General features: G+C 42.2%; 1 protein-coding gene across 7 annotated transcripts in view; it reads right to left on the bottom strand.

Moving 5' to 3' along the window:
- The window catches only part of hsf1 (heat shock transcription factor 1), a 171,630-nt gene that overhangs the window by 30,590 nt on the left and 126,582 nt on the right, over positions 1-14,458 (bottom strand). For 5 of the 7 annotated variants that reach the window (XM_072254274.1, XM_072254279.1, XM_072254275.1 and 2 more), the window contains exons 10-11: positions 6,404-6,487; positions 1,108-1,213 (exon numbers count right to left, since the gene is read on the bottom strand). In XM_072254274.1, the coding sequence (XP_072110375.1) occupies positions 1,108-1,213; positions 6,404-6,487 (190 nt within the window). Of the gene's footprint in view, positions 1-1,107; positions 1,220-6,403; positions 6,488-14,458 lie in introns of all 7 variants that reach the window. The other 2 variants (XM_072254280.1, XM_072254281.1) reach the window with 2 other exon arrangements.

Below are 14,458 nucleotides of genomic sequence, written 5' to 3'. Positions count from 1 at the left end.
CAAAGATGCTTCTGGGAATGATAAGATCATCACACGAGGAACATTTAATGGCTTTGGGTCTGTACTCGCTGGAATTTAGAAGGATGAGGGGGGATCTCTTTGAAACCTTTTGAACATTGAAAGGCCTAGACAGAGTTGATGTGGAAAGGATGTTTCCCATGGTGGGGGAGTCTTGGACAGGAGGACACAGCCTCAAGATAGAGGGGCATTCATTGCAGAGAATTTTCTTGAGCCAGAGGGTGGTGAATTTGTGGAACTTGTTACCACAGGCAGCTGTGGAGGCCAGGTTGTTGGGTGTATTTAAGGTAGAGCTTGATAGGTACTTGATTGGACACAGCATCAAAGGTTACGGGGAGAAGTCTGGGGAGTGGGACTGAGGAGAGGAAAAGAGGATCAGCCATGATTGAATGATGGAGCAGACTCAATGGCCTAAATGACCTAATTTCGTTCCTATGTCTTCTGGTCTATGGTTAGCCAGAATAAGAATTTACAATTATAGAGAATGCTATAGGATGCTAATAAAACATTTCAGTAAAGTCACATCAGTTAGAAAATCTGGCAGCCATTTTCTGGCTGCATTGGCTAAAATAAGATTTGCTTTATTTGTCACATGCACCCTGAAACACAGTAAAATACATCTCTTGCGTCAACATCCAACACAATTTGAGGATGTGCTGGAAGCAGCTTGCAAATGTTGCCACACTTCTGGCGCCAACATAGCATGCCCACAACTTGCTAACCCTGATCTAAACCCTATCTGTACATCATTGTAATATGGGAGGAAACCAGAGCACCTGGAGCAAACCTACACGGTCATGGGAAGGATGTCCAAACTCCTTACAGACAGTGGCGGGAATCAAATGCCAACTGGATATCGCTGGCACTGTAAAGTGATTGCACTAACCGCTATGCTACCATGCTGCATTGGTCTGGATCGTGTGTTGGTGCCTTGGGAGTAACAACGTCATCTGGCTCAGACAGAGGCAACCCACTGTGTTGCAGTTGGGTTCAGAGGAAGTGAATGTAGTAGCCTGTAGAAGGGATTTCTACCTTTCTGTCCCCATCAGATGACATTCAATAACCTGGAAATAACACAAACAAACTTACATCTAACAGAGTGCTGGATTCCATGCTGAAAGTTTGTCCTGATAATAAGTTCTGTAGGTTATCCAGGCTGGAATCAATTCGATCCAAGTGATTGTACAGATCACTTCTGTGCATGTAAAGAAAAAAGAAATACTTTTATTAAATAACAGCTAGATATTTAGACATTTTCTGTTTTATACCACGTTGACTTCATCACTCTCCTCACCTTTAAATTTCCAAGCAGCACAAAATGTCCCATGTGAATTTAGATAACTAGTTATAGTCATACTTTATTGATCCTGGGGGGAAATTGGTTTTCGTCACAGTTGCACCATAAGTAATTAAATAGTAATAAAACCATAAATAGTTAAATAGTAATATGTAAATTATGCCAGGAAATAAGTCCAGGACCAGCCAATTGGCTCAGGGTGTCTGACCCTCCAAGGGAGGAGTTGTAAAGTTTGATGGCCACAGGCAGGAATGACTTCCTATGACGCTCTGTGTTGCATCTCGGTGGAATGAGTCTCTGGCTGAATGTACTCCTGTGCCCACCCAGTACATTATGTAGTGGCTGGGAGACACTGTCCAAGATGGCATGCAACTTGGACAGCATCCAATATAAAGCAGCATATTCATCCAGTGAATTACACCGCTACTACCACACCACACAGCATGCCAGTGGCTGTGGGTGAGAATGCCCAAGCTTCCTCCCTCACACTGTCCTTGTGCAGTAGTTTTCCTCTGGAGAATGAACAATCCTGAGCAGAGCTGATACTGAAAACCCAACAGATGGCAGAAGCTAACTTACTGCAAGAAACTTAACCTTAGGATTGTATATGGTAACCAATATGTACTTTGATAATAAATTTAACATTCTAATATTTGGGGGATCATAGTTTCAGAATAAAAGGTATCAAGGGAGGCAGTGGCAAATGGGATTGAATAGTTTGCTGGTCCAGTTTTCTAAGTTTGGCCCATTATCCTCCAAGCACCTAGCCAAATGCCTGTTAAATGTTGCAACTGCACCCGCCTCAAGAATTTCCTTTTTTTTAAAATTATATATTTTACACTAACTTAACAATATGTATGATTTTGATAATGTCAACCTTAATCTCGGGTTTGTATTGTTATTAATATATATGTATAATTTTTTTGGAGATAATTCTCCTCTTGTTTGTACTTGTGTTTCTTTTAAATCAATAAAAAGACTAATAAAGAAAGAAAGAATTTCCTCTACAGCTCATACCAGCTACTTATTACCCTCTGTGCCAAGTTACCTCTTGCGTCTCTTAGTTCTTCCTCCTCTTGTTTTGTAACTGTTCTTTCTCGTTTTAGAACCCCCCAACCCCGGAGAAAAGATTATGCCTATCCACCGTATCATAACCTTATGATGATTACATGGATTTTCTGAGGACACCCCTCATTCTCCTGTGCTCTAAGATTGAAAAAGTACAGGGAAGATTTACAAGGATGCTGCTGGGAGTTGAGGACCAGAGTTATCGGGAAGGGTTCAATAGGTGAGGACTTTATTCCCTGGTGTGAAGGAGAATGAGGAGAGATTTGAAAGTAGTATACAAAATTATAAAGGGTAAAGATGGAGTGAATGCTTGTAGGTTTTCCCCCCTCATAACCTAGTGGGTGAGACTAGGTTAAGGGTGAAAAAGGAAATATTTAAGGGGAACCCGAGGGGGATCTTCTTCACTCAGAGGGTGGTGCAGATAATGGAATGAGCTGCTAGCTGCAAACTTAACTGTAAAGTTGAAGAGAAATTTGGATAAGTCTATGGATGAGAGAGGCATAGTGGGCTATAGTGGTACTAGGAAGTTTGTGAACCCTATAGAATTTTCTCTATTTCTGCATAATTATGACCCAAAATGTGATCAGATCTTCACAAAAAAGAGAAAATCTGCAGATGCTGGAAATCCTGCCAAAGGGTCTCAGCTTGAAACATTGACTGTACTTTTTTCCATTGATGCTGCCTGGCCTGCAGAGTCCTCCAGCATTTTGTGTATGCTGCTCAGATCTTCACGCAAGTCCTAAAACTAAATAAAGAGAACTCAATTAAATAAATTACACAAAAACCATTATACTTCTTCATATATTTATTGAGAAAAATGATCCAATATTACACGTATTTGTTGGAAAAAGTATGTGAACCTTTGCTTTCAGTAACTGGTGTGACCCCCTTGTAAACTAAATGTTTCTGGTAACTGTTGATCATTGGCTTGGAGAAAATTTAGGCCATTCCTCCTTACACAACTGCTTCAACTCTGGGATGCTGGTGGGCTTCCTTGCATGAACTGCTTTCTTCAGGTCGTTCCACAACATTTCTGTAAGATTAAGGTCAGGACTTTGACACAGCCATTCCAAAAGACAAATTTTCTTCTTTTTAAACTATTTCTTCTTTTAAACCATTCTGTTGTTGATTTACTCTTGTAACATAGAAAACCTACAGCACAATACAGGTCCTTCGGCCCACAAAGCTGTGCCGAACATGTCCCAATCTTAGAAATTACTAGGCTTACCTATAGCCCTCTATTTTACTAAGCTCCATGTACCTATCTAAATGTCTCTTAAAAGACCCTATCGTATCCGCCTCCACCACCATTGCCGGCAGCCCATTCCATGCACTCACCACTGAGTAAAAAACTTACCCCTGACATCTCCTCTGTACCTACTTCCTCAGCACTTTAAACCTGTGTCGTCTTGTGGCAACCATTTCAGCCCTGGGAAAAAGCCTCTGACTTGTCTTTCAGATCATTGTCTTATTGCATTATCCAACTTCTATTAAGCTTCAAATGACAGACTGCTATCCTGACATTCTCCTGTAAAATGTTTTGACGCAACTTTGAATTCATTGTTCACTCCAACGATTGTAAGCCGTCTAGGTAAAGCATCATGTTTTGAGGCAAAGCAGCCCTCAAAACATGATGCTCCTTCCACCATGTTTTTCAGTTGGTGTACAGTGCCCTTTTTCCTCCAAACATAGCAATATGTATTTCTGCCATAAAGTTCAACTTTCGTCTCATCTGTTCACAGAACATTGTCCCAGAAGCATCGTACAGCAATGTTTTGTTTTGGAGAGCAGTGGTTTCCTCTGTGGTGTCCTTACATGAACACCATTCTTGTTCAGTGTTTTTCTTATACTGGACACGTGAACAGAGACGTTAGCAAGTTCTAGAGATTTCTGCAGGTCTTTTGCTATTACTCCCAGAGTTCTTTTTCCACCTCCTTCAGCATTGGACATTGTGCTCTAGGTGTGACCTTTGCAGGATGCTCCCTCCAAGGGAGGATAGCAACAGTATTGAGTTTCCTCCATTTGTAGACAATTTCTCTTACTGTGGACTGATAAAACACTCAGGTCTTTAGAAATGCTTTTTGCCCCTTTTCCAGCTTCATGGTTCTCTATAATTATTCTTCTAAGGTCCTCCAAAAGTTGTTTTGATGGAGGCATTGTGCACAGAAACAGACCTTTCTTGAGAAGAACAGGCTCTATCAGTAACCTAACTTTGTGTGTCTTTTTTATAGGGCAGGGCACCTCTACAACCCACACCTCCAATCTTATGTCATTGACTGGAACACCCAACTCCAAAAAGCTTTTATAGAAAGCACATACTTTTTCCAACAAATACATGTAATATTGGATCATTTTTCTCAATAAATAAATGAACAAGTATAATTTTCTGTGTTATTTATTTAATGGGATTCTCTTTATAAAGTTTTATAACTTACGTGAAGATATGAGCACATTTTAGGTCACATGTATGCAGAAATAGAGAAAATACTACAGGATTCACAAACTTTCTAGCACCACTGTATGGTCCTGATGGGATTAGGCAGAATAAAAGTTTGTCATTGGCTAGATGGGCTGAAGGACCTGGTTTTGTGCTGTAGTGCTCTATGACTTGGGCAGATATATGGATAGGAAAGGTTTAGAGGAGACTAGGCAGAAGACCAGGCAGGCATAGAACAAATGGGTTGAAGGGCCTGTGTCTCTGCTTAGTGCTCTGTGACTTTATCTGCCAACATGATGTTCCTACTCCCAAACTTGATGCCCTCAAGTATGGCTTGTTCTTGTTCCTGTGACTTCTGAGTCTACCACCCACCAAAAGTGGCCCAAGCAATTTAACAAAAAGAGATTTTGTACAGGAATACATGTTATAATTATCAAGACAGTGTCATGCTAAAAGTCTAAAAGTCCTAGCTGTTTACATTCTCTCTCCAATTCATAAAGAGACCATCAAACACACATAGAAATATGAACACAAGCAGACAACATATGGAATAAAAAGCAGCCATAAAAAGCAGAGATTGAAGCCATGCATTACTAAGGTAAAAGGCCATGCGGTTAATAACTGTGGAAGATGAGGGGAGTCCTTTCTTTGAATTACTATCATCTTGGGGTTGGGCATTGAAGAAGACTGAGGCAAAGTCAGAGGGAGTTAAGTCCTCATGGGGGCTGTATTACAGATATAAAAGAAAACTCCACAAATTTATTAATGTTCAATGCAGATTTACTTTTTCATGAAGAGATTAATGTTGGGAGAAAGAAGTTGGTCAGGGTCTCTTGGGTTCCTGGAAAGCTTATATAATCACAAATGAGATAGGAAATGTGAACTAACATTAAAAACAGATGTCATGCTGGACAAGCAAGGAAATATCTATTCATAGCTCACCAAAATTGGTGCAAGTATAACAGTGATGAAGAGTCACTTTAAAGAGTGCACAATTTGAGGAGAGCGATCAGAATATATGAAGCACACACAACTAATACAAGATATTGCACAACACCAGCGTATCTAAAAAATCATAGGAAAACTGCATTTTCTCTTGATAATACATCACCGTGTCTATGAGAACATTCTGCAACCTCAAATCACCTTCAAAAGGAGGACTGACAATTAGAGATTTGGTGAATGTCTAACACTAACACTCCATTATGATTATAAATTTTATTGTCTCCAGCTCCCGATGGGTTTTCACAGAAAGAAGCGTGAGTGTTTACATATCACTGGTGGAACAGCGAGATGTGAATTGAGGGAGTTTAAAACCATAAGACATAGGAGCAGAATTAGGCCATTTGGCCCATCGTGTCTGCTTGCTTTGCCATTCCGTCATGACTGATTTATTATCCCTCTCAACCCCGTTGATTCTCTTGCCATCCCTGCCAAGAGTATGCGATTAGAAAGCTCAAATAGGCGCAAGTGAACGCACTGTCCTCCCTTCTTTTCCTAAACCCACTGTACTCAAGCTGGAGATTTTGTAGTGAGACACGTTGTGCATATCTATGAGACTGCAGTATAATAGAAGTGCTAACCCTAGCAGAGCTCTGGGATGAGTAGAAGAGGAAAGACTGGAGATAACGCAATTGACTTCTGACATCTGCTGGGCTTGAATCAAACTGAAAGATAAAAACAGAAGATCATGGGAGGCACTACACTGCAGAAGGAATAGCCACCACTTCGTAAATCACATCAGCATCCTCCAAACCTTATGCAAACATTATTTCACTGTGAAGGTGAGAAAATGGTATTTTTGGATATTAGTAAAGCATAGCATGTGCTTTTTGCTGCGGTGTATACCACAAGACATGGAGGCCCATCTTTACAAATAATTAAGTCGCTTGTTCCTACGATGTGGATGTCGCTGGCTAGCCCATCCCTTCACATCACCACTGTTTGCTCTAAATTTGATGAGTAACCTTCCTGAACGGCTGCAGTCTGAACAATGACTACAAGCATTGACACAACAGGTATCTGAACACGAGATTATTTGCTAGAAATCTTGAGCAACACACAGTCTTGAAGAACCGAGCAAATCAGGTAGCACTTATGGAGTAGAATGAACTGCCAAGGTTTTGGGCTGAGACACTTTATCAGAGTCAGAACTGCCTAACCAAGATTCAACGGCAGGAGTTGCTCAGTTGTATCAATGGTTAAGAGCAGTTTAAAAAGAGGCAGGTTGCCTTTAAGAACAAATAGGAATAGTTAATGAATACAGGCCTTGCCAGCAATGACTATGATCTGTAAGTGAATACAATTCCCATATTCTGCTTAAATGGGCCACTTGGGTCGAATGGCCTGAACTAATGTGTGAAGATGTTTGTCGTTGGTGGGGTAACCAAATAAAAGAATTAAAATCAAGACTCTTGTTGGATATACAGTATATGTGGGTAAATGCAGCTATGTTCCAGGATGGTGCAACTGGTGTGTGGCCAACCTGCAGTTCATTATGCCACCATCTCTCGTTACAACTGAGAACGTTGATTAAATGGAACTAAAGTCATCATTCACAATGCATAGTGAGAATAACCAGATATTGTCAGTTCAGAGATTAAATCCAATTGGCCTTAAGCGTTTGTTACAGTAATTTCTATGAATAGAATTGTTCTAACACAGAAGGAAGTTATTAGACAAATATTGCATATACCACTATAGTCTAGTCTAAAAGCACAAAACTCAGGAGACAAACCGTCAACCAACATCCCAGTTATCTCCACTCTACCTCTTTCCACCCTGTCTCCTGTAAAAATGTTATTCATTTTTCTCAGTTCTTTCATCTCCACATCTGGCTCCAGGATGGAGCTTTCCTTTTCAGGTAATCAGATGTCCTCCTTCAAAGAACTGGGTTTCCCTTCCTCCACCAATGATGCTGCCCTCACCCGCATTTCCTCCATTTCCCAAACATCTGCGCTCACTCCTTCTTCCCACCGCCTATCACCTCCCCTGTGTCCTCTCTTTCTTCCCTTTCTCCTATGGTCCACACTCCTCTCCTATCAGATGCCTTCCTCTCTGGCCCTTTATCTTTCCTAGCCACTTGCCTTTACCCATCACCTTCTAGCTATCCTCCTTCCTTCTCCCTCCCGACACCCTTATTCTGACGTATTCCTCCTTCCTTTCCGGTCCTGAGGAAGGGTCTCAACCTGAAACGTCAATTGTTTATTCATTTCAATAGACACTGCCTGACCTGCTGAGCTCTCCCAGCATTTTGTGTGTTGCTTTGGATTTTCAGCATCTGCAGACTTTCTTGTGTTTACTCTAAAATCAATCCATTATTGACATTATCTAACTGTACCAGAGCAAAATTTTTTCATTATGCTTTTCTTTTTCAGAGGTAGATTTAGAGCTCATGGGTGTCAGTTAGGTATCACTTTACAACTCCAGCTCTAAGATCAGGGTTCAATTCCTGCCACTATCTGTACATTCTCCCTGTGACTGACTTTCTTCTGGGTGCTCCAGCTCCCCCCACATACCAAAGACGTACGGGTTAGGGTTAGTGAGTAGCTATGCAAGTATGTAGGTTAGCGGTAGTGAGTTGCTATGTAAGTATGTGGGTTAGCGGTAGTGAGTTGCTATGTAAGTATGCTATGTTGCCGCCTGAATTGTAGCAACATTTGCTGGGCTGCCCCAAGGACATCCTCAGACAGTGTTGGTTGTTGACACAAACCCACACATTTCACTATATGACTTGATGCACATGTGACAAATAGAGCTAATATTTTGAATCTTGATTAACAAGGGCCCGCTACCAACAGACAGCACGCTGCAGACCACAACCACTTGCTATCTTTTGCTCTTCTGCTAAACACGCCAATGGAGACAGGTACTCCCTATAGTTCTTTCTGTCTCAGATCTTCACATCTTTCTTAAGGCTCAGAGTCCATAATTGGATAAAGTGCTCCAGTGTGGGTCAAACTGCTGACTTATAGAAGTTCAAAGGTTTATCATGTGTGTTCATGGGATCTGCTTGTTGGCAATGCAGGCATTTACTCTTCACTTTCAGTTGTCCCACTGATTGGAGTGGCCACTTCAGAGACTGCGCTGGTGGGGTTGGACACAAAAGCTAGCCTAGCCAAAGGCAGTAGATTTCCTCTTTCTGAATACCTAATAGCATCAGTGTCATCATCACCATTAACAAATCCAAATTTACTTATTACTTAATTTTAACTTCCCCACCAGTTTAGTGGACTCTGGGTCAAAGGCTCAGGCATGAGGATGCATATCTAGTCACTTAACCATAATGGAAGTGTACTGTCACTTGCACTCAGATCAGAAGACACAGAAACAGAATTAGGTCATTTGGACCCTCTAGTCTGCTCCATCATTCCATCCCTCTCAACCCCATTCTCTTGCCATCTCCCTGTAACCTTTCCGTATATACGTCCTTGATGGTGGGTCGACTGCTGCCAGTGATGCGCACGACAGTTTCGACTAACGTTGTAGAGTATTCCTATCTGCAGCAGTGCAGTTTCCCTACCAAGCAGTGATGCAACATGTTAGGATACTTTTTACTGTGCATCTGTTGAATGACATTAAATGCGCATACTGCAGCTCTCTTCAGCCTGCTTGACAGTAGAGGCATTGGTGAGAAAACAGCACTAACTTTCAATCCCACCGCTGATTGCACAAGTTCCTGAAAAGAATTTGTAGAGCTTGGAGGCAAGTGCAGGGTCCAGCTGGATGAATTATATACAGTACACAAGAGATTCTGCAGATGCTGGAAGTCTAGAATTTAACACATGGATTAGGGTTACTGTGTTGTAGGCATGCTATGTTGGTACTGCAAGCACGACAACACCTTTGGGCTGCCTGTAGCACAATCCTCACTGATTTGATTTGACAAAAGGACAGGTGCTTTGATATACATGCAAAAAATGAAGCTAATTTTTAGATGTTTAAACTTTATAAAGAGGGAAATGCAAAACACAACCACTTTGAAACATGGAAAGACAGGAACAGAAGAATACTTCAGTTTCTGCCATATTGATAGACTAATGATTCAGGTAGCTGGGTTGAATTTATAGTCATAGAAAAGTACAGCACAAAAACAAGCCCTCTGGCCCATTTAGCCTGTGCTGAACCATTTAAACCGCCTACGCCCATCGACCTGCACCAGGACCATAGCCCCTCTCTACCATCCAGGTACCTTTCCACGCTTCTTGAAATTGAGCTCACTTGTGCTGGCAGTACATTTCACACTCATGACCCTCTAAGTGAAGAAGTTCCCCTTATCCCATGACCTCCAGTTGTAGTCCCACCCAACCTCAGGGTAAAAGCAAGCAGGCTTTTTCCACTATCTATACCCCTCATCATTTTCTATATCTCTATCAAATCTCCCCTTAATCTTCTACGTTCCAAGGAATAAACTCCTTACCTATTCAATCTTTCCTTATAACTCAGGTCTTCCAGACCCAGCAACATCCTTGTAAACTTTCTCAGTACTCTTTCAACCTTATTTAAATCTTTCCTGTATGTAGGTGACTAAATCTGCACACAATATTCCAAATTAGGCCCCCACTAATGTCTTAAACAACTTCAACATAACATCCTACCTCCTGTACTCAATATATTAATTTATGAAGTTTATGAGCCTACCCACCTGTGACAACTCTTTCAATGAATTATGGACATGTATTCATAGTCATACTGTATTAATCTCGGGGGAAATTGGTTAATTGGTTAAAAGGGATCCCAGATCCCTTTGTTCTATCACACTTCTCAGTGCCCTAACATTCACTGTGTAAGACCTACCCTGGCTGGTCCTACCGAAGTGCAAAACCTCACCCTTGACTGCATTAAATTCTATCTACTATTTTTCCAGTTCGTCCAGTTTGCACTGCAAGTCATGAGAGTCTTCCTCACTGTCCACTACACCTCCAATCTTGGTGTCATCCGCAAATTTACTGATCCAGTTATCCACATTATAATCTAGATCATTGCTCTTGATGACAAACAACAACCGACCTGAGGTGCTCCACTAGTCACAGGTCTCCAGTCAGAGAGGCAACTATCTATGACCACTTTCTAGCTTCTCCCACAAAGTCAATGTCTGATCCAATTTACTACCTCATCTTGAATGCTGAGCGACCAACTTCCCATGTGGGAGCTTGTCAAATGCCTTGCTGAAGTCCACGTAGATAACATCCACTGTCTTGCCTTCATCAGCTTTCCTGGTACCTTCCTCAATAACTCTATAAGATTGATTAGACATGATTAGACATGCATGATCCCATGCTGACTATCCTTAATCAGTCCATGTCTATCCAAATACTCATATATCTGCTTCTTTAGAATACCTTACAACAATTTTCCCATGACTGATGCCATGCTCACTGGCCTACAAATCCCTGGTTTATTTTTAGAGCCTTTTTTGAATAGTGGAGCAACATTGGCTTTCCCCCAATCCTCTGGCATGTCACCTGTTGCTCAGGACGATTTAAATATCTCTGCTAGGTCTCCGACTTGCTCCTATAGTATCTGAGGAAACACCTTGTCACCACCCTAATTTGCCTGAAGACAGCAAACACTTCATCCACCGCATTGTCAGGACCACGGAGCCTCTTTAAGCTAGAGGAAGCAGATTTATGATCAACTCATCGTGGTACACACAGACATGGTGGTTGTCTCAGTCCTGCTCAGCTAGCAGTCAAGTGTCAGCCAATTTATCTGCTGAGGGAATTTTTTACGATCATCCTGGTAGTGGTGTACATGCTACCTCTGGCCAACGTCCGCAGGCACTGGAGGAACTAAGCACTGTGATCAGGAGTCACAAATCAGCACACTCTGAAGTCTTCCCAGGAGACTTCCAGAGGATTTCAACCAGGCCGCCTGACCAACTACCACCATCATATTACCTGTGGAACCAGAGGCACCAACACACTTAATGACTTTTACACCACCATCAAAAATGTTTACCGTTTCATCCCATGCCTGCACTTTGGTATGTCTGATCACCTGGTTGTACTTCTACTTCTGGCATAATGGCAGAGATTGAGGACCAGCAATGAGCAGCATGAAGGGAGGTGAAGAAACACTTAACGGACTGTTTAAATCAGTGGACTGGACAATATTCAGGGACTCATCTGCTAATTGTCACTGAGAGTTCATCAAGACCTGTGTGTGCCTTCGAGAACATACTGGACATAAACAAACCAAAAGCCGGAGATGAAACATGAGCTTCCATCTACTGAAGGCTATAACCACGAACTGAAAGAAAGCCACAGTTGGGAGCTTAACATCAAAGGACAGAGAAACATAGAAAACCTACAGCACAATACAGGCCCTTTGGCCCACAAAGCTGTACCGAACATGTCCTTACCTTAGAAATTACCTAGGGTTACACACAGCCCTCTATTTTTCTAAGCTCCATGTACCTATCCAGGAGTCTCTTAAAAGGCCCTATCGTATCCGCCTCCACCACCGTCGGTGGCAGCCCATTCCATGCACTCATCACTCTCCGCGTAAAAAACTTAGCCCTGACATCTCCTCCGTGCCTACTTCCAAGCACCTTAAAACTGTGCCCTCTTGTGCTAGTCATTTCAGCACTGGTAAAAAGCATCTGACTATCCACACGATCAATGCTTCTCATTATCTTATACACCTCTATCAGGTCACCTCTCATCCTCCGTCACTCCAAGGAGAAAAGGCTGAGTTCACTCAACCTATCTCATAAGGCATGCTCCCCAATCCAGGCAACATCCTTGTAAGTCTCCTCGGCACCCTTTCTATTATTTCCACATCCTTCCTGTAGTGAGGCGAACAGAACAGAGCACAGTACTCCAAGTGGGGTCTGACCAGGGTCCTATGTAGCTCCAACATTACCTCTTGGCTCCTAAACTCAATCCCACGATTGATGAAAACCAATGCACTGTATGTCTTCTTAACCACAGAGTCAACCTGCGCCGTAGCTTTGAATGTCCTATGGACTCCGATCCCAAGATCCCTCTGATCCTCCACACTGCCAAGACTCTTACCATTAATACTACATTCTGCCATATTTGACCTACCAAAATGAACCACTTCACACTGATCTGGGGTGAATTCTCAGCCCAGTTTTGCATCCTATCAATGTCCCGCTGTAACCTCTGACAGCCCTCCACACTATCCACAACACCCTCAATCTTTGTGTCATCAGCAAATTTACTAACCCATCCCTCCACTTCCTCATCCAGGTCATTAATAAAAATCATGAAGAACAGGGGTCCCAGAACAGATCCTCGAGGCACACCACTGGTCACCGACCTCCATGCAGATTATGATCCATCTACAACCACTCTTTTCCTTCTGTGGGCAAGCCAATGCTGGATCCACAAAGTAATGTCTCCTTCGGTCCCATGTCTCCTTACTTTCTCAATAAGCCTTGTATGGGGTACCTTATCAAATGCTTTGCTGAAATCCATATACACTACATCTACTGCTCTACCTTCATCAACGCGTTTAGTTACATCCTCAGAAAATTCAAACAGGCTCGTAAGGCATGACTTGCCTTTGACAAAGCCATGCCCACTATTCCTAATCACATTATGCCTCTCTAAGTGTTCATAAATCCTGCCTCTCAGGATCTTCTCCATCATTTTACCAACCACTGAAATAAGACTCAAAGGTCTATCATTTCCTGGGCTACCTCTACTCCCTTTCTTGAATAAGGGAACAACATCTGCAACACTCCAATCCTCTGGAACCTCTCCCTTCCCCATTGATGATGCAAAAGATCATTGCCAGAGGCTCAGCAATCTCCTCCCTCGCCTCCCACAGTGCCTGGGGTACATCTCATCCGGTCCCGGCGACTTTTCCAACTTGATGCTTTCCAAAAGCTCCAGCACATCCTCTTTTTTAATGTTTACATGTTCAAGCTTTTCAGTCTGCTGTAAGTTATCCCTACAATCCCCAAAATCCTTTTCCGTAGTGAATACTGAAGCAAAGTATTCATTAAGTGCCTTGCTATCTTCTCCAGTTCCATACATACTTTTCTTCTGTCACACTTGATTGGTCCTATTCTCTCACGTCTTATCCTCTTGCTCTTCACAAATTTGTAGAATGCCTTGGGATTTTCTTTAATACTGTCCGCCAAGGATTTCTCATAGCCCCTTCTGGCTCTCCCAATTTCTTTCTTAAGTTCCTTCCTGCTAGCCTTATAATTTTCTAGAACTCTGTCATTACCTAGTTTTTTGAACCTCTCGTAAGCTTTTCTTTTCTTCTTGACTAGATTTACGACAGCCTTTGTACACCACGGTTCCTGTTCACTACCATCCTTTCCATCTCATTGGAACGTACCTATGCAGAATTCCACGCAAATATCCCCTGAACATTTGCCATATTTCTGCTGTACATTTCCCTGAGAACATCTGTTCCCAATTTCTGCTTCCAAGTTCCTGCCTGATAGTTTCATATTTCCCCTTACTCCAATTAAACACTTTCCTAACTTGTCTGTTCCTATCCCTCCTCCAATGCTATGGTAAAGGAGATAGAATTGTGATCACTATCTCCAAACTGCTCAAGCACCGAGAGATCTGACACCTGACCAAGTTCATTTCCCAATACCAGATCAAGTACAGCCTCTCCTCTTGTAGGCTTATCTACATATTGTGTCAAGA

Source organism: Mobula birostris, chromosome 3, assembly GCF_030028105.1.
Source record: "Mobula birostris isolate sMobBir1 chromosome 3, sMobBir1.hap1, whole genome shotgun sequence".
In the NCBI taxonomy this organism is placed as follows: Eukaryota; Metazoa; Chordata; class Chondrichthyes; order Myliobatiformes; family Myliobatidae; genus Mobula; species Mobula birostris.
This window is presented reverse-complemented; position numbering and strand designations above follow the sequence as displayed.